The sequence below is a fragment of the Molothrus ater genome, chromosome 1, assembly GCF_012460135.2.
Source record: "Molothrus ater isolate BHLD 08-10-18 breed brown headed cowbird chromosome 1, BPBGC_Mater_1.1, whole genome shotgun sequence".
In the NCBI taxonomy this organism is placed as follows: domain Eukaryota; kingdom Metazoa; phylum Chordata; class Aves; order Passeriformes; family Icteridae; genus Molothrus; species Molothrus ater.
In genome coordinates, this window is record NC_050478.2 from 107,471,164 (window position 1) to 107,497,206 (window position 26,043).

General features: G+C 42.4%; 1 protein-coding gene across 1 annotated transcript in view; it reads left to right on the forward strand.

Annotated features, from left to right (window-relative positions):
• Window positions 1-2,637: 2,637 nt before the first annotated feature.
• The window catches only part of TAF4B (TATA-box binding protein associated factor 4b), a 70,009-nt gene continuing 46,603 nt past the window's right edge, over window positions 2,638-26,043 (forward strand). The window contains exons 1-6 of the mRNA XM_054517527.1: window positions 2,638-2,911; window positions 17,697-17,845; window positions 18,575-18,682; window positions 22,894-23,061; window positions 23,168-23,290; window positions 25,320-25,409. Coding sequence (XP_054373502.1) covers window positions 2,638-2,911; window positions 17,697-17,845; window positions 18,575-18,682; window positions 22,894-23,061; window positions 23,168-23,290; window positions 25,320-25,409 — 912 coding nt within the window. The remainder of the gene's footprint in view (window positions 2,912-17,696; window positions 17,846-18,574; window positions 18,683-22,893; window positions 23,062-23,167; window positions 23,291-25,319; window positions 25,410-26,043) is intronic.

Genomic DNA, 26,043 nt, shown 5'->3' on the forward strand with positions numbered 1-26,043 from the left:
GAAAGGAAATTGGAGCTGCTGTTTGCTGTAATGCTTTCCTGTGCCTGGAAGGTAAAGAAGGGACTTCTATGAATGTCAGATGTGCCCATCATGGGTTATTGGAAGTAGCAGAGCAGGTCAGTTTGCCAAGGCTGGGTGTTCATGGAAGGAACAGTTCCATGCTTAGATGCATCTTTAGCTGACTTTGAAAAGCAATTACCATATTTAGCAGTATCCCTCAGACAAGGTCTTGGGGTAAAACAAGAGTGTAGATAAGAATGATGACTTAATTCAAAGTTTTTAACGTATGGGTTTTTGTTTGTTTTTTTTTGTTTGTTTGTTTTTGGTTTTTTTTGATGGTGGCACTTACCCAAGAGAATAGAGATTTTTAAACCCCAGAACTCCAGGTAATGACAAAAATAACTTCCTTACATGTGCTGTAACTTCTTCAGTTATGAAAATAGCTTTCAAGTTCCAGATTCTTTGTTCCCTTTTATTCTGAATAACTTTTGGTATTTGCCTTAACTTTGCTAATAAAGAGTGCATACTGGATCTATATGATAACATGTTTCCAGTGTGGGAAAAGGACTCTTCCTTTTATTTCCTGTGCAGTTTCATACAATGATGGGTGCCTCTGCTTCGTTTGGAGAAGATACTTATGGCACTTTAACTTTTAATTTATTTTAATATATGCATATTTCTACATCTTCTAGATATGGTGGGTTTTTTTCCTCTTGTTGTAATTGTGGTATGCCTTTTCTTGTAATGCATTTCATATTGCTTCCTTCACTCCTTGATTCATGTATTTCTTTCTCTCACTATGCTGTATTTTCTACTTCTCATTTCCACACACTGCTCTGCTTTGCAGCTTTGGTGCATACACTTCTGTTGTCTTTAGCTGTTTCTTTTTGCCTCTTTCAGATGCACTTTCACTCCTGAGCATCTGCATGGTGGTCTCAGAGATTGCCTCTGAAGTTCAACGGCTGCAAGAAGATAAAAACTTGGCTTTAAGCAAGAAGCCAACTCCATTCTTCCTGAAGTCCAAGAATAATAAACATGATGCCTTGCTTTGCATCCTCTTCCCTTCTGCCATCAGTCATTGCTGGTCTTTTTTGAAACTGAAGCATCCCTCTCTCCTGGTCTCTGTGCATCCTTTGACATGTAGGAGGTACTGTACCCTGGTTGTTACTTTATGTGTGTAACACAGCTTCATATGTGTAAGAAGTGATGTAATTTGGTCAGACTTGGCAGAGCTGTAAAAGGTACAGAGGATACCCTCTCTTGTGTTACCACCTCTTCTTTTTCACCGTCTTCTTAGCTTGCTCTGACACCTGGAAACTCTGACCATTGCTGCTGCCACCTCTTTGAGATTTTGGGCCGATTTGTTCTGGAATAGAGTAGGCATGGCAAGAGGTGAGCAATTTCTCTTCTCCGTTTCTGTTGCTGCTGACAGCAATATAAAGCACCAACGCTGTGGAACCAAGCAAAGTTGTTACTCAAAATGGCCAAAAAGAGGAGTGTTTCCTTTTCTTGTCTACATTTCTATCTGAAAAACATAGTTGCAAGGGAAGTTTAATACAAGAGTAATTATTTTTTTTTCTCCTAATATTTTTTGGACTTTGAGCTTTTTGTACCACTTTAATGAACCATACAATAGGCCCTGTATTTTGTAATTGCTTGTTGCTCTCACTTTAGGTAGTTATAAGCAATACCCCTTAAATTTTATGCATAAAATAAAGCATGGGCATCAACATGCTTCAGAATGAATTGGAATTTAATCTAGACTTATTTACGATACACAACAACCTCAAAGTAGAATTACTGAAGGTCATGCTGAGTTCCCTATCACACGTGCAAAAAATTTCCATTGTATTTTAAAATTTGTTTTTAGAGCTGTGTTGTGTGTATGCTGTCAGAATCACCCCCCTGCTTTACAAGGGTGACTGAGATCCACGTCCTCCCTCAGTGTTTCTTCAAGTCGAGCCCTGTGCATGAAGGTCAAACAGGACAGCATTGTCTCCTTCATCCGTACAGGTCCGTGCTCCTTTCGCCGTCTCGGCCTGTCAGCAGGCTCCCATCACGACAGGACGAACTCTCACACTTGCCGGAGCCGCTCTTGTTTTGAATGGAAGCCCAAGGACACCTGCAGCCCAGGTGCAGCCGGGGGAGGTCTGGCGCAGGTAGGCGGGCCAGAGGCTGGCACGGCGGGAGGAGCGGCTCCGCGGCTCTGCCGTGACCACCCACACCTCGCCCCCATCCCGGGGCTCCGGCCACGTCCCCTCCGGCCGCCCGGACTCTCTCCGCTGCCACCAACTTCAGCGCGGCACAGGCGCTGGAGTCCGCATGGCTCCATAAACACGGGCGGGCTCAAAGGGGCGGGGGGGGCCGGGCCGGGCGCCGCCGCAGTAGGACGCGCTGGCGGCATTGGACCGCCCTTCTTCCCTCCTCCCCTCCCTCCCGCCGCCGGCAGGGGAGGCCGGGCCGGCCGGGCCCACGTGCGCGGCGCCCGGGAGCCGGCGGAGCGGCGCTGCCATGTGTTTCCGCGGGCGAGCCGCCGGCCGGGGCACCGCCTGAGCGCCCCCCGCCCGCGATGCTGCGGGGCGCCGCGGGGCTCTGCGCGACGCGGCCGCCCCCCGTCCCCTCGCCGCCTCCTCCTCCATGAGCGCCTCGGCGGCCCCCGTCAGGCTCATGCCCGGCGGGCACCCGGAGCAGGCGGCCGCCTGCGCCCCAGCCGCGGGCTCGGCGCCCGAGCGAGGCAGCCCCGCCGCCGCTGTGCCCGCCGGCCCCGCCGCCGCCCCGGCCCGTCCCGCGGCCGCCCCCGCGGGCACCCCGGTGGTGCGGGGGGCCGCTCCCGGCGTCCCGCGGCCAGTGGCGCCCAAGGGGCCGCCCGCGGCCACCCTCCAGTTGCCGGCCAACTTGCAGCTGCCCCCAGGTGAGTGATCCCTCCCGGGCTGCCCCAGCTGCGGGCACGTCCCGTATCGCGACTTAGCCGGCTTGTCGCGGTTGTCGCTGGCGAGGGACCGGTGGGCAGGACGGAGCCCGGCGCGCTGCCCTTGCTGCTGGAGACGAGCCGTGGCGAAGGACGGGCAGGGCGGCGGGGGTGGCGGTGATGTAGTGGCCGTGTGTGTTTCGGGCTGCTTGTCTGCCCCAAACTCCTGGGAACCGGCGTGTGCGTCTACCTTGCGGGGCATGGGCAGTGTGCCTGGGCTCAGTCGGGTAGCAGCGCTGGGGATGCTTACAGCCTGTCTGCAGGATGGATCTGGAAGTCTCTGGATAAATGCAACTTCTTACTTTGCTGGATAGCACGAAGAGCAGGAGAAGTAACCAAAAATTCAGCGGCCAAGTTACTCTTATGTGTGACTTGGAAAAGACTGCTCGAGACTTTAGTGGAACTTGGATGAAGGAGTATCTCGGGGAGGGGGTGTGAGCGTGGGTTGGAGGCTGCAGAGCGGCTCCGTAAGTTACCGAGCGGGTCCGGCTGCCCGCACTCGCCTCCGACCGGGCGGTCCCGCGGGAATTCTTGTCACCGGCACAACCAGGCCGATGCGACTGCTCATGGAACAAAATACTGCCGTGCCTAAGGAGGACAGAGTTGAAAGTTCATTACGTGTTGCTCCTTGAAACCCTCTTTTTCTGTAAACCCTCTGTGGGAAACATAAGGGTTTGGAGAGATGTTGCTCTTACAGATGTATTTCCTATTGCAGCAGTGAAAATATTAGCGTAGGAGTTGCACAGTGCTGATATAGACATCTTAATACCTTGGATAGCAACAGAGGATTGCCAGGGCTTCCACCTGCACTTTCTCTTAAGGGGGAGAACGTGCTGTTGGTTCTGATCTTCTCATTTCTCCCTGTTGGGCTGTATCTAAGTGCTTTAAAAAAATAATAAAAAAAAAAAAGTTTCTTTGCTTCCACTGGTTTTGGTCTTGCTCTGCTGAGACCCCAAGATATGTAATGACTTCATTGCTATTTGATGCTATAATTATTTCCTGCCAGGACAGTTCTGTTGTTGGAGCATCTGTTGCAATTACTTTCAGGTTGCATATTGCTGAAAAGGATGACTGGCCTTACAGTAATTCCTGTGCTGGTAGTGCATATTTGCTTTTTCTTTCCTCTCCTCATTTTTTTAAATCCTAATGTCTTTATCAAAGACATGCACTTCCCAAAGAGATATATAATGCTAATTAAAAAAAATTAGTCTTTAGTCAGTCAGTTTCACTGTAGATTTCCCAGCACTCATGATGCTGTAATGTCTGGGTAGTCAGCAGTCAAGGATGAGTTTAAATCCTTGCCAACTTTCCTCTGAAATGAACCATAATGGAAATATATTAACTTCTTGTAGCAGGGCTTCCCAGGTTTACAAGTTTTGTATCTAATACTTTTGCTTTCTGGAATGTATTGACATTCACTTAAGCGCACCTTTGTGAAGGGGAAGATCATGTTGAGTTGCCTGTGGTTTGGGAACTACATGTTATTAAAACTTACAGGTTTTTTGTAGTGGCTTAAGTTCAACTGCATCCAGGTATACTGTTGAATGTCATCTGACTTGTGTTGTGGTAGGAAGCAGATGTCACGAAAGTGGTATTACCCCTCAGTTGCATCAGCTTGTTTTCCTTACTCCTGGGACAATGCAGTCTTTGTATCAGAAGTTCAGAGGTGCTGGTACTCTGTAGCATTGTAAATAAAAATAACTCTATGGACTTCAGTGCTTCAGAAGAAACTAGACGTTGTCAGATTTCAAATGGATCAATGTTTCAGGGGAACTTGTCTATGTAATTGTTGCAAGGTTATATAAAAATGCATTCTGTCTTGAAAAAGTCTTAGTATTTTACCTCTGTCTTCTAGGTGGATTCAATTTTTAATTAATAATAAAAAATGCAAGATGGATAGCATTAAAGCTACAAGAGTTAGCAGCATTAAGAAAAAGAAATGGAATAAACCACCAAATTCCTAGGCTTGAAAAGTTTTTATTTCAAATAAACTGCCAAATCTAGGCATACAGGATAAAATACAGAAGGGAGGATGCCCTTAGGTTTAAAATTATGGCATTCACCTTTTTGTGGCACCTGTTAAGAAAAATGCATACAGAAAACATCCTTCCCTTGAGTTTCAGAGGGAAGTATTTGAGTGGCTTGTTCTGGACAGCACTGCCCTGACTGGTCATGCTGAGTTTCTGATGAACTGCTTGTGACCCAGAGTGGGCATTGCTTCCACAGCACTGCAGTCTGGGGAAGGAAGGGCACCAGTGGAGCTGTGTTTGCCTCTGTGACCTGGAGGGCAGTGGAGGTTCATGGAAATCAGGGATTTATGCTGCTCCTTCTCTTCCATCTCTACCTCCCCCTTCCTCTTGCTCAGAATAAAGTCAGGAGGGAAAAGCAGATGACTAGCTAATGACTGACTCCTCATGCCCCTGAGCAGAGATTGCCCATATGCCAAGTGCCTCTTTTCATCTGATTGCCTAGGAAAGACCACTTGAGCTTTACAAGTTATCTTGGTCCTGAAGGACTCAGGCCTGCTGATGAGTAACAAGGGTTTTTCATCATCTTCCTATGATTTCCTCTACAAAGTGCTGGTTTTCAGTAGAGCAGCCAGCTGTCAGAGCAGTGCTGCAGATACCCAAGGCCATCCCTGGTTGACCACCACTGGAGGCTTTAGCACACAACAGGACTCCAGCTGGTCTGACTTCAGGGGTGGCTTTGGTCTTCTTATCATGCATACTATCAGCTCTTAGATTCAGTGGCTGGGCTATGTCCTCCCAAATAAAGGGAATTTGATCTACCAAAGGGACCTTTCCTCAGTTGCCCTCTTTGCTGACAAGAGCAGCAAGGCTAGCAGCATTTCAGAAGGCTTTGCACGTCGCAGTCTGGGTCTGCAGAGAACAGAGCGGCGTGGTGAGCGCAGTGCTGCCTCAGTCCTGAGCTACATGTGGCCTGTGCTGATGCTACAAACCTGCAAAAGTCTCATGTCATGGACCATCTGCTTAACAAGAAATTGTGTCCTTGGTTAACCTGAGCTTAATGAGGGGGAGAAATGGATAGGCTGTGCTATTAGACAGGAGGAAATAATTGGGAAGGGGAAGGAGAGACAAGGGCTGTGACAAATGTCTATAGTTCACCGTAGTGTCTTTGGGCCTCACACTGCTTTGGAGAAGTGGAGGGTAGAAAAACAACAAAAAGAATGTCGTTTCTCAGTTTTGTTTACTTTTCTTGATTTAGGTTTTTGTCACTTTTGTGTCTGTACTTTCAGTCTATCCCTGGACCTAGAATGCTCATTACAAGCAGGTGTTCAAAGGACAATTAGTAGATAAATCTGCTTTTCTGCTGATGCCATGAAAAAGGACAGAACTGAACCAGATGCCAGGATCCTCCATTGTTACCTTCAGTTTGCTTAGAGCAGGAAAATTCTTTGAAAACCTAGCCTCATGCCACACAGGGCTGTGGCAGCAGCTGCCATCACTTCCCACTGTAGCATTGGCTGCCTCTGGTGTGTGCATTTCTGTTTTATGCTTTCCATTTTACTGCTAACACCAGTGGGCCTGAGCAAGCACGATGTCAGCAAAGAAAAGGTGCCCTGAGTGTGCTGTAATTTCACTAGCAGTGTGGTGCAAGGCATGGTCTCCGTGTAAGGTTTCCTTTGCACCTGACTTAGAGAGGAACAGCAGCAAGTTCAGCTTCTTGGTTTCTGTTTGCAGCTCAGTTGTCTTTGCTTGGATGTTTTGCCTCATCTGTTGCAGGTTTTCCACTGCCTGCAGCTTATCTAGGCTGATAGTGGGTAACTTCAGAAAGCACAGCCACTGTTGTGTCAGGTGGCTGGGCTGCGTGGCGTGGAGCAGGCAGGCAGCGTGTGCACTCCTGTGGGTGGGAAGGAGACCCAGCGTGGGTATTCCAAAACTGCAGTGGGGTGGTATGGAGCCTGGTCTTGTTGAGTTTCTCTTAATTGTCTGAAGAGCCTAAGGTAGGTAACCTGAAGAGGTGTAAGGGCTGATAAACATCGGGATGCTGCTGCCTTCTGCTTTCTCCCTCGTCATGTTCTAGTTGTTGTTTTTTTTCAGTGGTAAAACCACGAGGAATTAGATTATATGAATATTTGGTGATATTTGTATCTGGTCCCTTGCTTTAGAATAGGGGAAATTACTGATTTTAAAATACTTCTTGATTTATATTATGTTTGAGTAGGTGTAGGCTACCTAAAGATTTCTTGTTTCAACAGGCAGAAAACCGTAGAAATTCCTTTAAAGTATGCAGTTCCTGGATGTTGGTAATCCCATGAAGTCTGAGCATACTACTTGTGCTTAGACCAGCAGGGGCTAAATAATCCATGCTTGTAACTTTTTGTATGCCAATAACATCTTCTGTTTAGCAGGCCTCTGGGGATGGATTCTCTTCAGACTTCTCTCTTCACGTTAGGTGACATTGATCAACTTTCTTTTTCCTGAGGAAGGGTGAGCAAAGCTTTGATGGGTTTGAAGAACTAAGTCAAACTTAGATAATAGCAAGGAAATGTGCTGTAACTAGTTGAAATTTCAGCTGCACTGTAGGACTTCATTTTGCTTTCAGGACTGAGTATGTCTAGCAAAATAATGCCTTCATATGATTAAATGCACAGCCATGTGGGAATTAAGATTTAAATCCTGGCAGAAAATGCAAAGCTAATGTCTAGATTTATGGTTTTCCAACACGCAGAAAAAAAATAGATGCAATCTGAATACTGAAGCATGGAAATATGACGCTCAGTAAAATTAATGTTTAATGCTGTTCAGATTTTACCATTGATTAGAGTGTATTGTAAAGAATTACAGCTACAGTTTAGTGAACAGTAAACTTTTTTTTAAATCCTTAGAAGAGAGAGAACATGAGCATGACTTGTGTTACTTTTGCAGTATTTAAAGGACCTTTCAGCTTGTAGCAGTAAAAATGGCATCACTCACACAGGTGACAGCTGGAGGAAAGACTAATTATGTTTCAGTATTCTTTTTCCCAAATATGCTGATAAAATTTAGGTAAGCTCATGTGTTGTTATTTTGAGTAGCAACCGTACCAGGTTTTTTAAGTCATTTTAGAGAATCAGGTATTTGTTATGCCATTTGACTGGAGTCTGTGCTGTGCCTAGTGGGTAGGATTGTAATTACAGATATATGTGTATGCAAGTTTTGATGTAAATTGCAACACTTTTGATAACTATCAAAGATAAATAATTAGTACTGCCTTAACCATTTAGACAAAAGCAAAAGGCAAATACATTTTTGAGAATTCTCTTGGCATTTTCTGAAAATTTATGATGTCAGAAGAAAACGAAGTGTAATTTACAAAATGGAAAAAATCACCATAGATGTTTTTAAGTGCCTTGCTATTCAGATTGTCAGGATTAAGGTCTGCTCTGCCATCTGGATCACCTTTAGAACAAAGTCCACTAACAGATCTTTTCCACCGGTGTCTTGAGGAAATAGTCTCTGATTGCAACTGAAGTGTGGTAAAAATAGCGATAGATGGAAGATCCTTGTTGCCAGTGAGGAAATCTAGGGTCTGTTAAGGCTGGAAAGCTGCTGAAGCTCAGTGATCTTACTGTGCTGTAAGAACAGTCCGATGATATGGTAACACTTAATTTTCACAGCTCATGTTTGCAGGCTTCTTCCAGAGCGTGCTTCCAGTTTGGTGGAGGCAGAGGTATGCTTTCATTAGTTCTGGCTGCTCCTAGGAGTTGCCTGAGAAATCAGAGTTCCTTGGGTGGATGTCCAGGCTAGAATAACAACTGGGTGAAACAGCATGCCCTGGTTGGCACAGCACCTGAAGACTTTCCCTGGCAGCTTTCCCAGTGGCAGTTGCCACCTGTTCCCAGTGGAGCCCTGGAAGCCCGGTCCAGTGAATGGTGGGTGGTGCATTACCAGGCAGTCTCAGTGGGGCAGCCAGTGTTCTCTGTTGAAGGGGGTGACTGCACTCAGAACACCTTTATACATAGCTGCCATACTAGGCACTTGACAAATATCACACAGTTGTGGTGACAGTTTCCACAATATCTGTGTAGACAGAAGTTAATGCTTCCCATGAAGGTTTTGCTGTCTTCTGCAATAACTTTTGTTTGCTCCATCACACTTAGAGCAAGGTGGTGATCAGTGTTAAAATTCAGTGTTGATCTCTTATTTGCAAGTGAAAAACCATCCAGCTGAGGAGTGAATTTGCACTTTCAGAAGTGGAATTCAACTTTCTTCTGGTCCCCAAGTGAGCAATGAGGAAACAAATATCCCATTGTAAAATTAATCTGAATTAACTGACCTCTTACTTAAAGGAGACAGAGATTTAAAGGGGACTGATCTTGTCCTTTGTTAAAACACTACCAAGATACTGATGATGTTTTCAGCAACTCTTGGTTTAAAGTTAAGATTTGTGGTTCAACATTTCAGCTTCAGATTTCTCAGTATCAGCTCAGTGGCTGTTCCAGAAATGGTAAGTGCAGGGTGTTGGCATACCTTCTGGTCCTTAGAAGGCTGTCTGCTGTATATGTATGGCTGCAGTGTGCCAAGCACATAACTTGCTATTTGAAGAATTTCACTCCAGTGAATACTAGGAGTACACAAGAGAATGTGGTGCAGAGACTCAATGCTTCTTTCAGTGCAGTAGGAGTTGTCTTGAGAGTAAGGAAGTGTCCCTTTGGTCCTTTGAGGTACTATTTCACTGCCATCAGCTGAGTTGCCAGCAAATATTTGAAGCTTCTGTATGAGGTAATTTGGGTCCCAGAGAATGCTCAAGTCAGATCATCTTAGCTGTAGACAGTCCTAGAACTGTCTGATTACTCAGATAGGAAAGGAACCAAGCCTCAAGGTACAAAGTTGCAAGCCACAAAGATGCGATGGGGAAATGCTGATGGGAGATGATCCCAGTTGCTGAAAGGCGTGGCCCAAGGACATGAGCGAAATGCTATCACAATATCAAATAAGGCTCTGCCTTATTTGCACAATGCACAGTGTTGGCTGAGAATCCCTGATGCCTATACACAATAAAAACAATACTTCTTGGGATTCAAGTGTAATAAATACGCTCTGAATCCAAATAGAAATGGTATTGCAATCTTGTAACTATGCCCAGAAAACCTATTGGTTGTTTGTTGTTGGTCGTACAGTTACACTTCTGCTTAAGAGTTCTACTATAACTGTAAAATTCTGTGGCTATAAATGTATTCTCAAGGAAAGAAGCTCAGCTGTATGTGCTGTCGAGGAGAACTCTTTTCATGCTGAAATGTGGGCCTGTATTCTGTGAAAAGGCATCAGAAAATGTGAAAACTAAGGGGATCCAGTTGCTAGATTGTTAAACAGATATCCATCTGGGCAGCAAAATACATTGATGAGCAGCTAGTCTTCAACAGCTTGGATAAGACTTGCTGGTGGAGCAGTGTGTGAAACTTGGCTTCAGATTTTTGCAGTTTTAGCACTTTGTGTCTAGTTCCTGGAGAAAGGGAGGGAGAGGGGACTTTGTTTACACTTTTGAGAAAGATGTGTGGTGTCCATTATTCCAGAATGTTTCAAACAATAGGATACCAGAGTCTGCTCCATCCTGCCTAGAAGAGATAGCATCATTCCTTTCCTGGTTTTCTATGCTTGGAAAGCCTGTGTCTGCACTGGCTATCTCAGGAGTTGGTGCCTACTGTTAGCACAGAAAGATGCTTAGCCAAGTTGGAGTTACTGGAGGCAGCAGCCTTTGCTGGGACTGTAAACCTCCCCAGCTGTTAGTGTGTACATGGTGGTTGTTTAAAACACTGCTCACAGCAGCCCAGACAGTCTGAGAAACGTTAATGCTGGTGGAACTGTGCTGTCAGCTGGACAGTGGTGTCTGCAATGAAAGCTGGTCACTGGCTTTGAAAAGGTGAGATGTCAGACATCAGCCTTGAAAGCTGTACTCCAGAGTCCATATGAGTCTGCAGTGCAGTTTGTGCAGTTGGCAGAGATGCCACCAACATCTTTAAAGAACTTACACGTATAACATTGTGTATAGACTGTGTTCTGTTGTAGCATGAAAGAATATGGGGATTATGCCCTTTGAATTTTTCTCCTAACATGGAAATTAATGATTTCCATATCCATGGGTAAAACAAGGTGTCTTTCATTGGCATTCAAAATGACATTTCATTGTGACTCTGCAATATCTACATGCTAGTCACTGATCCTAAGCCATTGCTATGAAGACCCATTAGTTTAGAAGCTTCTCTGGAACTAAGGGAAAGAGCACAGAGGGTAATTTCTGAGATATGTAATTACTTAGTTTTTGAAACAAAATGTGAATGGAATGAATTGTTTGAGGGCCTGGATGTGTGGTGAGTGATTCTGGTTGCTGCAATAGCAGTACTTGATTGTGGGTTGGACATTTCTGAATCCTTATATCAGCTAGAATTGACTTCCAAAGGTTGGAATGATTTGTTGTATGGAGTAAAATGTTTTGTGGGTGTAGTGTAGTTGCTGAACAACTTATCTTGACCCCATATAGTGTAGATGAGCCCTCTCCCCTGCTTATCTGGGAAACATGAGAACAAGCACAGGTGTTTTTCCCAAGAAAAGCCTGAATCAGACATTCTTTGTGGTTTCACAAAAGATCTGCTGTCTGAAGTCAATTGCAATGAAAAATAGAAGTTAGAGACCATTATTTGGAGCCTGTGATGAGGTAACTTGGTGTAGCCTCCAGATCACTGTTGTGGCTTCATTCCTAAAACAGTGAAGAGCACAGCTGGGTGTTTCCTCCAAATTGGGCTGTTGTCCTTGTTTCTTCATCTCCACTACAGAAATTTGCAGTAGATATCTAGGAAAACTTGAGTACTGAGTGAGGTTCATAGGGGGTAAGTAGTTCTCCTGCATGCACTACAGACCATACTTCATCTGAAAACATTACAGCCCCTTCATATTAGAAGGATTATGTCAATCATGTAGAAGTTAATTACTGTCTTTCCCAGTATTTCATTAACACTTTGTGCCTCTTTTGCACTCTTTTTCAGCTAACCTACTGACATAATGCACCTTGATACAATCACTGCTGGCACAGTCTGCATCTCTAATAATGCTTTTCTGGTCTGTCTTATTCACTCCTGTAATGTATTTCTTAAAATTTTTAGGTGACCTAGTCTGTGGGGCTCAATAAATGGAATTGAAGAGGAAAAAACAGGCTTTTATTTCCTAAGGGATGTCTTTAGAGAGAAAAACTGTATTCAAACCTGTTGCATGGATTAGTAGTGTCTGGTATCTTATTTTCCAATTTTTGAATGATTCTAAATAGTCAAAGAAACTTAAAACCACTATTCCTTTTTAATTGCCACTTAGTTACCTATGAAAACATCACCTCTAAAGCTTGGTTTTAGCTTGAAATAACTTCCTTAAAAGCTATTGCTTTGTTTTGAGTAGCTCAGTGAAAGAATGGGATTTGTTTAGGAACAGAGAGCTCTGACACATTACTGTTGTTTTAAAACATTTTTGTTGTTTAGCTTCTGATTTGAGGCCTGGAAGTCCCCATTTAGCCTTGTTTTTATAATTGGGTTTAAGTGTACTTTACTAAGATTGGCAGCATACCTGATGGAGGCACTCCTTCTTTTGAAATAAGCTAAATTTACCCTTCTTTGAATGCAGCTTTTGTGACTTATGTTCTCTTAAATGAGGTTGGTCTCATTGCGGTTGGTTCTTGCTTGTATTTTATTTTAGGAGCAAAAGACTGCTCTTCATTTCCTCACATTATTCCCTAAGCAGCAGTTCCCAAGAGCTGTTTGGTTGAGCAGTTGGGTTAGAAACCTTGTAATCAAAGTGGTGGCTTAACGTGACAACTTCAGCTTTACCTGTAATAACAGCATAAGGTGTATCTCCACTGGAGCACAAATGCCAGCTGGTTCATCTTGGGAAATTCCTGAGGGAAGTTCCCCATCAGAAATGTCTCAGGCTTGTCTTACGTGGTGGAAGTTGCCTGCCCTTGTGGTGGGATGCTTTTAGCATTCATTGGTGCTCAGTGCTGCTGGATGAAGCCCAGAGCTTCAGTTGGCAGCACAGGTTTGTGTTAACAGCATTGTGGTTTCCTTAACACTATTCCCTGAAATACAGTGAAGCCCATGCAGGTGGCATTATGTAGAGTGGCATAAACAGATCTCTGCCGTTATCCCACAGCTACTTGCCATAGTTCCAGTGAGGTTTTGGTGCTTTCTAGTTAAAATGCAGAGATATCTGGAAGCTTCCAGCCTGTGTTTCTTGGTTCCTGGGCTGGGTGCTAACCAAGTTCAGAATAAGCTGGGTTTCCTTCATCAGTGGTGTTGGGACAGTGAAAATTTGTAGCAGATGAATCTCAAGTTTGTGAAAGGAAATGAAATGAAATTTCATTAGAAGGCCTCTGATTTTCCATTGCTCACAGTGCTGGCATGTCTCAGTAGAGGCTGATCTGGGTAGTGGCTGCCAGAGCTTTGCAGGACTGTTGCCAGGAACCATACCTGCAGCCCTGGTTCCAGGAGAAGGCAGGGCACTGGGTGTAGATCTCAATGAGACCTCTTCAAGGTAAGCAGGTATAGCATGGCTCCTTCTGTGTAGCTTTGGAGGAAACTAAGGTGGCTTTTGGTTGTCAGGTACTTCCCCTCCAGCTCCCTTCACAGGGTTACAGATGAAGAAGGGTGTGCAGAGAACAAATGGCTGAAAGAGCTGATTGTGTTTTAACTGCCTTTTCAGCCACTGTAGGAAAACCAAATAACTTTCCAAAGTATGTTTTTGGCAGGACAGGCAGAATATCTGAGGACAGAAGTCTCAATTCATTGCAAAATGGCTTGTTTTTTGTTGTTTTTTTTTTAATCTGCTGGAGACACTTGAGTCCTTCAGTGAGGCATGTAAGAAATAATCTCTAATGGTAACTGGTCACTTTGGTATGAAAATAGGAACAGCTTTGTAGCCCTAAAGGGATTGTGCCTTGCTCTTCCTAGCAAAGTGCGTGAATAATGAGGAAGTCGTTCCCGTTCTCTGAAACAACTCCAGTAAAACTATCAAACAATGTTCTTGGAAGTGCAGCCCAGAAGAGGGCATCTCTAGTGTTATGAGGATGCTTCATTGCTCTTCATTTACTACCATTGATGCTGATACTTTGCCCAGGTTGCCAATACCTTTTCTGTTTTTAAATGCAGTGCTGAGAGGTGTTAGATGAAACTTAATGCTTCAGCTGTTCAGAGATCCTGTGTTGTTTCATGTATTCTCTTTCTTCCTCCCATTTTCTTGTAGAGTTGCAGTGACTGCAAGACATGAGAGGTGTTAGATGAAACTTCATGCTTCAGCTGTTCAGAGATCCTGTGTTGTTTCATGTATTCTCTTTCTTCCTCCCATTTTCTTGTGGAGTTGCAGTGACTGCAAGACATGATGTTTTTTCGCATTTATTTTGTTAGTGTTTGCTTTCTAGTGAATGTGAAAACAGCTCTTGATAAGAAGTACTGTCTTCCCCCCCTGCTAAGTGAAGAATGTGGATTCTTGCACTTACCTTCATGTCTGATAGTAGCGTCCTGGTAGCTGCACGAGTCTGTTTATGCGACCTTTTTATTGAGAACCTCAAGGTTACCATCACCTGCTGTTCCCTCATTTCACACTTGTGCAGCTGTATAAAGTGTATGAGAGTTCAGGCATTGGTTTTGAGAGCCATGGAACCTCTTCTTCTGGCATAAGAGACCTCCTGTGCTGCCTCTTGGAGTCTGTGCTATTGGCTGCAGTATGGGGTTATTGCTTTTGTTTCCAGGCAGAAGGGGAGTATCAAAGTTGTGAAAAACTGTAATTAAATTGTGGCGAGAGGTAAAAAATAAGTGCTGTTCTCAACAGCTTTCAAAGAGTTTCAGCCAATTCATGTGTCAGTTTACTGTCCCTTTGTGACATCAGGTTGTTGCTGCCCAGAACTGTCTCTCGTGCTTGGACAAGATGTGCCTCTTCAGTGTGTGGAGCTGTAGCTCTGACAGCTGTTTCAAATTTGCCTTCAGCTTTATCTGTGCATCAGGCATCAATAGCAATAAGCCTGCAGAAGCAGTAGTTAGTAGATTACCATAATACTGGCTTGGAGTTATAATTTTGCCAGTGTCACAAAGATCTGCTGCCATGAAAAGGTTATCAGGCTTAATTAAAAATTCTGCCAAATGGAACAAAGTTAGGGAAATGATTGTTTGTTACTCTAACTTATAGTCAAGTTACAGGCATTATCATAGTTGAATGTTCCAATCAAGACTATGATCAGTGGATTAGCCTTAGGTAACTTCTTCTGTGGATGCTTTCACCAAGTTATTTTAATTCAGTATGGATGTCCTTGTGTTGCCTTATCCTGTTGCAAGGGCTGGAAACCTGCTTTATGTTTTGGGTTACATCCTTTTCAGGATCACTGCTATCCTGCTCAAATGTAAAGGGGTTACTTGTTTACCTTTTCTTTTTTGGAGATGTTAATGAATTTACATATGAACTGTATTGTATTTGCATAAACTTTCTAGCTCACTCTTGAGGTAATTTCCTGTCAAGCAAGTAGATTGTGCTGGAAACTCACCCCATTCAGGTAACTGGAGGATGGGATACTTTTCCAGCAGGGTCTCCATCTCTGTTGAATGCCAATTGAAAATGCAGAACAGTAGTGCAAAACCAGTCCCAGCCCTGTAATCAAGTTGACTGGTATCAATGTCGTTTCTCAAATGCAGAAGTAGAAAATGCACTTCTGATGATTTGACTTAACAGACAAATGTAATGAGTAGTGACAAAATATCCAAGTACATTAAAACTTACTCTTAATGCATTCCAAACCTCTAAATGAATGAAATTATAAGTTTATATGTGGCTTCTCAAAGTAGTATAGCTGTCAGTGATGTTTTAAACCAGGCTTATAAAAGAAAAGCCTAAAATCTCCAGTAGCAACACTTTTGCCATTCTGAATGTAGACTTAGAGCGAAATGCTCTTGCTAGTAAATGTGGTCAGCTTTCTCTCTTTCAGTGAAATCTGCATAAGCATGTGGTCTGAACAAGGGAAACAATGCTCTTTTCCTGGCTGATGATAAATTGTTTGCCATGAATCACTGTCTAAATGAGATGGTGTGAAAAGAAAATGAGAAATCTAATATGTTTTCTATAATTCCGGTTATTCATTGATTAAATTAAATGATCCATCTGTACCTAAATATAATTATAGTCAAGTCATCAGTGGAGGAGGAGAAAGCTGAGCTGTCAGATGGAGTTAACAGTGTTTTTCTGAATATGCAACTTGCCTTGTGCATCTGGCCCATGTAGTAAAAGCTGCTTGAGGAAAGAGGGGATCATGTAGATGCTGCTCTTGCAGTTCTCAGCTTGTGTCTGCTATGTAAATGGCAATATGTTGATGCTACAGAATTTTATACCAGGTTTTGTGTCGTCTTGCAATATCCTCTTATGCTTTTAGATGTGGAGGATGAAAAGCTGTTTCTAAGCATGTGGTTATAGCTTGATTGTTAAAAAAAAAACCCAAAACATACTCAGCAAAACCCAACTCGTGGAGCTTGTGGCTTTTTCTGTTGTATGCATTTAAACTCAGACAGAAGCAGTGTTTTAGACTGTATTGTGTGGTCATATTTTGTCAGCTTTCAGACTAACCAAGTCATAAAAAGACTTTCATTACAGTCTTGTTTTACACTAGGAAAGATTATAAGTGTGCATAGAAGATCTGGGTTTCAGATATTGGATAACTTGCAAGAAAGTTTAATGCACTCCTCCAGAAACATTGAGGTAGTCCTACTTACTGGATTCTCCTGTACCTCCTCCTTCCTTTTATTTGAAAGATCAGTGTTAAGTGAGGTTGTTTGAGGATGGTGTTTTCAGTGTTGGACTTTGCAGCAGCTGCTGCCGGAGACAAAGGAGATGAGACACCACAAAGGTAGGGTCCTCTGTAGCTCCCTTGAAGGATCTGACATGGTACAGACCAAGCATCCAGCTGGGATTTTGTATTTGTGATTGTTTTGAATCCTCTGATTTTTTCAGAGATGAGCCATTAGGAGAGGAGGCTTTAGTAGCTGAATGGTTTTTGTTTTTTTTTTTTTTTTCACTTTCTTTTTTAATTCTTTCCCACTCGAATCTCCCTATTTGGCTTCAAACTGCTCCAATAAAACCCTGGGTTTTAATGGTTTTGGGCATGCCCTTGACAGAGGGAGAGCTTCAAATATCTCAGTGACTTTGATTTTCATGGGAGACCACTCCCTCTTGACTGGGGAGGATGATCTTGATACAGGTAGGTGAGCTGATACTAATCAGGCTTCAGTTCTCACTACAGTTTTCTCTAAGCTGTGTTTTCACCTCTAAGTATGTGCCTAAGTGTTCAGAAACTGAAGAGGCAGCCAAGTGTGATAGCGGTGATGATTTTTGCAGATGAAGAACTGCTTAAAATTAGTGCTAAAGTAATCCCAGAGTGTGTGTATATTTTGTGTGTCTGTCTTTTTAATGTTCAGAATATCTTTTTGACTCAAATGGTGAGCTGCTTTGCAATTTGCATCTTGTATGCACACCATGTTTCAGCGTGGCCAGTGGTTAAGTTTTTCTCTTGAATGTAGGAATTATTTTCTGTCATGAGATGCATAGTAAAGCTGACGTGTACTTTATTCTTATATTTCTTGGCAGCTGCTCCTTGGAGTAAAATTTGTAAATATTACATTATCTAGTGTGGTCTAGTTATTTCTTCCACAGAAATACAGGAAAGCTGTAATATAACTTAATTTCACAGCCTGAATGTGGTTTTTTTTCAACAGGAACTGTTCTTATCAGAAGCAGTAATGGGCACCTAATGCTGGTATCTCAACAGTCAATAGGACAAGCACAGAACCAGTCACAAAACAACACAAGTGTGAGACCGTCTGTGCCAACCAGCACACCTGCAATCAGAATATGTGCTGTGCAGGTAACTTCTCTCATAACTTTAGTTTGGCATAGCTGTATGTTATGTAGGTAGAACAGGGTTTGCAAATAAGTTGTGGAGGGTTAAATAAACGTTTGAACCCTTTCTGTGTGGGGTGATGGTGTTTGTTTTGCATCAATAAACATCACTATGTGCTTCGCTTTCTTGCTTGGGTAAAAACTTGTGAGCTGTTACATATGGTAAAGATCAAATTAGTGAACTCCTCTCTGATGATGGTGATGATGTAAACCATTTTAAGAAAAAAAATGCCAGCCAAAATTGCCTAAATGGTTACTGCTACTATCAAAAACCTTGTGATCCTCTGTTGGGATATTTCTCCAAAGCTGAGGACCTTTCCCATGTCCCTAGGATATTCCTCCTTCCCTGATCTCTGCTGGCTTTTTGCTTCCATCTCTTAGTGTGGTCAGCACGCAAGAGTAAGGAGCTACATAAAAGTAACAATTTATGTATTTCTTTAACTATTTTATTCTGATTATGCATTATCTATAAATGTCTTTGACTCTGTTATTGAATATTAAAGTGGTAGACAAAGAGCTTTGTTGAGCAGTGTTTAAATGATATGGACTGTGTGAATGATGCCTGTGTTGTTACTGTTAAGAGGATGTGCCTCAGTTTTTATCTGACCCCAACTGCAATGTCTGTTTTGTCATTGCTTATCTGACAACTGTTCTCTGCCCATGTGTAATTATTTTTAAATTTTTTTTTTCAAAGAATTCTGGCACACAGTTAGTAAAGAAAATAGCAGCTGCTCCTGTGAAAACATTATCTCAAACAACAAATGCTGTGGTTTCTACTGTTCAGACACCTGCTGTAATACAGGTACTTTGCAAGCTTTATAGTATGGTGGAATTAGTGACAGAAAGAACTGGAGAAAATATGGATGCATTCTTGTTATTTCTAACTGTAATCTGGTTTTCAGTAAGCTTAGTAACCTTTGTCCTCATAACAAATTATTTCTCAAATCTGTTTTTTTAAATGCATAATTTAATTAGGCTTCTGTCAGCGTGTGTCAGATAATCTTATCTCACTACAGTAGAAAGCACGTGAACAATGAATACAATAAATAGTTCAGAGAGCCATTTCCAGTGCTTTTGTATGCTGTGACAGAGCTCCTTCATTCTCTTGCTATATCTTTTCTGGGAGATGTGCTCCTGTTTGGGTTCCCTGATTCCTCAGTGCAGAAAAAGGTATACCTGAGATGATGTTGAGGGGAAAATGAGCTGCCTGCACCAATCAAGCTGTTTTTCATGTATATGATGTTTTTCCCCCTCATTATAAACTGAAGGAAGGTCATAGCTGAAGACCTGTTCTCTAATTGAGTGTGGCAGATGGGTTCCACAGGTACAGCTGTAAATAGGCAGTGGTTGAAAATGCCTCATTATTTTCAGGTAGTATTTTTGTCTTATTTCCTAGGTCTTATATGTTTTTTTCTGGAGAAAAAATGTTGTAGACCTCTTCTGAAGAGGGTTTTATCACCTGCAGAGTATGAGATTTTTCCTACGTATGGTTCATCTTCTGTTCTTGGGGACCAGGCTTCTGGATAAGCATGTGGAACGAAAAGAAACCTACATTTTTCTGCAGATAGTATGTTCGTTCATAATCTGGAGGAGAAATCATGAAGAAGTCTGGCTTGTACTTGTGTTTTGTGACAAGACTTCAAAGGAAACTTGAGCTGTAGCAGTTGACAAAACACTCCGTAAATGAGCAAGATCAGTCATTTAAAAAAACATGCTTGGATGTATGTTCTTGACCCTGAGGGTGTTTGAAGGGTTGGGGGATGTGTGTGCTGACAGTGGTAACAGTCTGACTAGCAAGTTCATCCTTCTGCTGTTCTTCTGCATCAGCAGCTGAACACTACTCACACTCTGTGCTTTTTTTTTCAGTTCCCTCTCACTACAGATGGATAATGTTGGGGCTAAAGTGGAAAACCCAGAGGCCTCTCTTAATTCAGTTCCGATTTTGCTCAGAATGGAAGCACTGTATGCTTTGTGTCTAAGTATAGTAATGGATATTCCTCATTTTTGTTTTGGAATACTAGCTTGCAAACCCTGTGTTTATGATCTCTGCATAGAGGTCTTTAGGAAATAAAAACAATAGTCATCTACTATACTACCCTTGCACTGGGGAAAAGAGATGAAGGTCATCCATCATCTGATGGATGAAGTTGCATGCATCCTCACACTCTCATGTGGGTAAACACTGAGATTCATCATGCTATTAACTTCTCTTTTTAAAACTTTTATCTGCCTTTGGCTTGGTTTTTCTGTACTTTAATTCCGTTTTGATATAGTCTGTTGAACTTGTGTTCTTCTAAAATATTTTAAGACATAGACTTGGAGTGTTTTTTGTAAGCTCTTTTTTTTTCCCCCCACTGTAGAAAGTGGAACACTTGGAATGAGCTGTAGGGCTAGATTTAGACAGCAGGAATGATGACTCTAGGAAAAATTAACAGAGCTGTTTTGTTTGGAGTGGCTTCCTTGAAGCCCCTCTGTTTTACAGAGGATTGCAAAGCCCTCTGTACGAGCTCCTTGTACAGTGAAGAGTAAACAGATGCAATGTGGATACATCTTGCCATCATGTGGGCACGTTGCTCCTCACCCTGGGGTGGACAAGAGAAGGGTGCTGCAAAGGGACCCAGTGCAAAAAGTTGATGGAACCATCTGGGGAAAGGATGGCAGAGTCCCTGAGTCTGATTTCCTTGGCAGCAATTCATTCATCAGTCTTAAAATACCTTCCTGATCTTAGTCTTGATAATTTTTGGAGGTCACAGGAGAGCAGTGTTGGTCTGGAAGTATGATGTCACCACAGAAAGTGGTGGAGAGTGGAGAGGAAATAATACTTGGCTTGGTTCTGCATCTTCAGTCTTGTGTGAAATCCAACTTGGAACACTCCCTGCTAAACTCTGTAGGTACTGACTGCAGGATTATTCTCCTCATCAACGAAAATATTTCCCTTTTCTGACATTCCTGAATGTTTAAGCTCTGAGGTTAGACAAAATTACCTGCACATTCTTATTTTTTACCTGTTTCCCAGATGGCATAACAAAGCTGCAAAGTGTCTAATTAGCATCATGCTGGGGCACTTTCATTTAGATGCAGAGCACTTCTTCTCTTGAAATGACTTCAAAATATGCAGGATTAATGCCATTTTTTGTGGTGACCGTTTCTCTGTTGCTCAAAGTGAGAATGAGAATTGTCAGTAGTGAAAAAGGTTGACGGGAGATGACAGAAATTAATTCCCATATATTCATTTTCCTGGGAAAAGGGTCCAGCAGACTTCCTGTTGTTTCCTCCCTCAGCTGATAAAATGCTGTTCTAGTCTTGATGTGTAAGCATGCTGGAATTTGCAAGAGATCAGCTCCTGTTTTCGACTTTTAAAGGCCCAGGGCATTGCAACTTGGCAGATCTGCGCTGTGTCCCCTTCCGTCTTCCTCCTGCCCATCTGTTTGTGGGATTCTTGTGCCCAGTTTGCCTCCCCGTGGTCTCAGAGCTGTTGAGCCTCATCCTTGGAAGAGGCAGTGGTGGTGGCAAAGATCCTGCAGAGAGCTATTAAAGTGTTACCAACAGTGGGAGCCTGAGCTAGAAAGCTTTCTGGTAGCTGCCTGCTGCTTTCATGTCAAGCTGGCAGCAGCTTGGGGAGGAGAGGACACCCACCCAGAAAAGAAAAAATTGTAAATGTATGACAAAAGCGTTATGATTTTGCTTTAGCTTTAAATGTTTGTTCATTAATTTCCCTTTCCTGAAAGACTGCTGTTCTGTGTGATGTCTGTCCCACTTTTGATTAGTTTTTGTTTTATCCATGGTAGGGTAAGTTAGCTTCCTCTCTAACTCTCTTATGATTCATGCAATTAGCCAGTATTAGTTGTGCCTGTTCAACTAAGCTGGGGTGCTTAAATGTGTTAGGAGTCAGTGAAAGCCACTACATTGTGCAGATCTGAACCTAAAATTTGAACTACGAAACCAGACTTTCCCTTCCTCTTCACAGGCTTGGAGGAAAGATGACAGCCAACTTTAGGTTTCAAATGTTAACCTGGAACTCTGCCTGCGGGTTCCCTCTGGCTTTTCAGATTTTAAGTTGAGAAATCAAAAGTTGTGGTTTTTTGCCTGGGCAGATTGTTTTAATTGTATTGTATTCTGTTGTATCAAATGAACTGTGTTGGTGTTTTGGGTATGGTTTGTTTGTTTGTTCTCTTTAATATCTGAAGTAGCAATACTTCGGTTTAGCGGGTTTTAGATTTAGCCTAGTTTGCAAAGAAGTGAGGTACTTTTCCTAAACCTTAATTACTCTCCTGTTGCTGGAGCTTCTGAATCTATTGGTAAATTATAATGAGCTTTTAAAAGGAGGTCTCAAAATAACTGGATTTTGTGAGAGTTTCTGTCAGGGCAGAGGAGAAGGAGATCCAAATTGCTGCCCACAAGGAAAAAGCAGGAAGAACTTGTTAGGTCCATTTGCTGAGCTGGCTGCTTCTGCTGGCACTTGCATCCTTCCAAAGTTGACATGATGTCTTTTTGTGTGATAGGAAAAGCAAGGGGTGTTGCAATTGGGAGAGGAGCTTCAGGGCAAGACTGGAAGATAAATAATGACTTACTATTCTGAAGACAAACAGAATCCTATCACCTGGCTTAGCATTGTCCAAAATCCATTAGTCTTAGACTGTAGGAGCCTGGCCAAGTTAATATATTGGTTTCTTCAAGACAAATTTTACCTTCCTCTCTTCCTTCAAAGTTGCAGGTAGTGCTTTGGTCTGGATATGTCTCTGTAATTTCTTCCCCCCCACCCTTGATTTATAAATAGAATTATGGCTGTGGCTGTCACTTACTATATTAAATAGAGCCTCCCAAAACAAATTAATCTAAACTCTAAAAACAAGGAGAAGAATTGTTTCTTTGTGCTTCAGATAGCAGTGTGGAGGGAAGCTGCTACCTTATATGCTAGCAGAATCCAGGGAAGTTGCTGCTTTGTATGCTAGCAGAATCCAGTATGTTTGTCACGTTGTTCCTTGGTTAAAAAGTGTTAATTTTTCTCTTCAGCCAGCAGCTGCAACAGCTAGTGTTACTACAGTTACTGCTGTAAAGCCTTTGAGTACTGGAACACCTGTAAAACTTCCAGTTACAGGACCACCTGCACAAGCTATCTCCCAAAAGGCAGTCTCTGTGAAAGCAGAGGGCACAACAGTAGCACAGACCAGCGCTTCTGCAGTAAGGAAAAAAAAAGTTTTTAATTAAAAATTAACATTCTGTATGTTCATCAGAGGTTGAAGAGACAGTGCAACATCTAACAGTCTTCTCTTTATTTCCACACTAGGAGATGCTAGAGAATGTGAAGAAATGCAAGAATTTTCTTGCTACACTAGTAAAATTGGCATCTAGTGGACCTCAAGCCCCTGAGATGGGGCAGAATGTGAAGAATCTGGTGCAAAACCTACTGGTGAGACTTTTTTCCAAACAAAGTCTGCGTCATTTGTCTATGAATTTTTGAAATTTACTTTATCATAGTTTTGTTCCTGTTATTTTGTAACTTTTTTTTTAACAGATCAGGAGTTGGATTTGTGGCAGAATGCATCTGACCCTTGTTAAGTCTTACGTTATAAATCTTACTTTTTTAAACTGAATCCCATGCTGTGTTATTTCCCCCCTCACATTTCTGTTTCACTTTATGCACACAGGTAACTGACAGCAGGAGGAGCTGGTAGTGTTAACACAGCTTCTGGGTATATTTTTTTTCATGTTAGTGTAGTTTTGAGTCCTCAGTAGCAACAATCTGGAGTTGCAGTGCAGCACTAAGTCCATACTACTGCTTTACTCCAAGACAGAACTGAGCAGAGGAACAGGAATGACATTATCAATAGTTTAAAACAGTAGGATGGAGCAAACAGTGTGGTGGCTGCCAAACTCTCTCTCTTTGCAGGTGGCTTCCGTATGGTGCTTCGTGCTGTATCCCAGCACAGCTGGGTTTTCCTGGTAACGATTTCTCCTGCCACTTCTTGTCATGGCATTTGACCGCTGCTGCTGTGTTGTTGTTCCACCCTAGCAGAAGGCTGTGTGCTGGTGGAGGGGGGTGGCTTTGCCAGTGGTACCAAAGGGCTTTTCAGTCTGGGAAGGTGTGATGTAGACAGGTGTAATTTCAGAGAGCAGATTGTTTGAAGAATGCAACCTTGCAAAAATTTGATTCCTTACCCTCTGTCCTGCGGGACTGTACACCTTCCTTCTGTGGGAAAAATTGAGTTGTTCTTTCTTGTGCTTACAGTACTTGTTGTTTTGTGGTTTTGTTTCTTTTTAAAGAGCAGTTATTAAGAGATGTTAATACATTGTTAACTGCACAGTTGTTTGCTTTTTGTAGTAGTTTGAAATTCTGCTATTCGGTATGTGTATGATTTAAATGCAAAATAAAGTTTTGTGTGTATGAGAGAAATGAGTAAATTGCAGCTGGGCAGCAGAATGATGCTTAAGGCAGCGTTTCATGAAGTGGGTGTCAAGCACCCTGTATGCACTGAGCCTTAGTGTGCCAAACCACTTGCATCTGTATCAGTGAGACCTCGGTGACCCATGTTTGCATCTCAGTGAGATCTAACAGGCAACAGATCAAGTGGCTAAATGGGAGAGCTGCTGGAAGCTCTGTTTGTCTGCAAAAACACAGTCTCTAAAATCCCTGTCCTATTTATCTAGCAACCTGGAACAGTTTCTCCAGAGGTGAATGTGGGTGAGAGGAGTAATTTCTCAGCAGAAATGGAGATTGGTGTTCCCTTTGTGTGTTTATACCTTTTTGGAGGAGGTAATGTTCTTGATGAGTCTGGGGCTTAACCCTGTGTGCAAGTGAGGGGTCTCAGAAGTTTACTCCAGCTTCCTAACCCTCCCAAGCCCTTGAGTCAGGTGTTTGTGTTGGGACAGGCTGGAAAGCATTAAGAAATGAAACAGTACTCTGCAATTCAGAGGACTGTTACCGTGGGGGTATGCAGAAATGTTTCGATCATTTTGGAAAGACTGTGTTAAATGTTCTAATATGCTGTGTAATGCAATAGTTTGGAATTGTCTTACCAAAACTGCTAAGTTGTCATAAGTCTTTGATGCCTCTAAGTTTATTTTTATGCAGATAAACTACCTTTACTGAAAGAAGTACTAGTAGTTGATTTAACAGTGAGATACTCAAAAAGATCAGTGCTGCTTATAAACTTTTTTCTGTCCCTTCACTTCAGTGACTGGGTGTGAACACCTATCCCTAAGTGTGTTAACTGCCTGTAGCTGAAGAAAGCATAAACAACTTGGGTAATACTATATGAACATTACAACATTATTCTATCCTGACTCCCCTTTTTTTTTCTTTTTAAATAAAGCAGGAAAAAAGCATTTGAGTACTGAAATTGAACAATGCCACGATAATATAAGTTTCCATGACCTTTTGGTACGTCTTGAGGTGAATTCACTTATAACTTAAAATTATAATTTTATTTTCCTCTTAGGAAGCAAAAATTGAACCAGAAGAATTTACAAAAAAGTTGTACACAGAGCTTAAGTCATCTCCACAACCATATTTAGTTCCTTTCCTCAAGGTAAGTGTCTGATTACGGATATGTAGTATTTAATGATGGAAGGGAGGAGGACCAGAAGAGAAGAGAGTTGGGGCATTCAAATTTGTTCAGGTCACTTGAAGAATGGTGCTTAGGATACCTCTGTGACTGTTGTGCTTGGAAAGACAATTCTTAAGGAGAGGAGGAGTTTTTGAGGAGTATTTTATGCTGTGTTCCTAATGTTGTAGAGTAATTGCCCTCTAGGTGTTAGGGGAGACTGGTGTGTTGGAAGCTGTGCATCTAGTCTACAGTAGAGCAGCTGTGGTAAGATAACCTCCTACTTTCTCATCAAAACTGTAGCAATTCTGAGTTCTAACTCAAAGGCTGACAGCAGTGGTGATGCACAAGCTTATGCCATGTTAAAGATCAAACAATCTGCATAAAGCTATTCATCTTCTGCTGGTTTATGTTTAGCTAGAGACAGGAAAAATCTCTGCCCCTTGCTCCAGAAAGGGTCTGATAAGACTACTGTAGCTTAGGAAAAGAATCCCAGGGACTCTACTTCTGTTCAAGCAAATAATCATATAAAGGAAAAAATGCTTCCTTGAGACTTTTAATCATATTATAGAATGGTATTAACAAAATAAAAAATAATTATACAGCAAGCATTAAATCT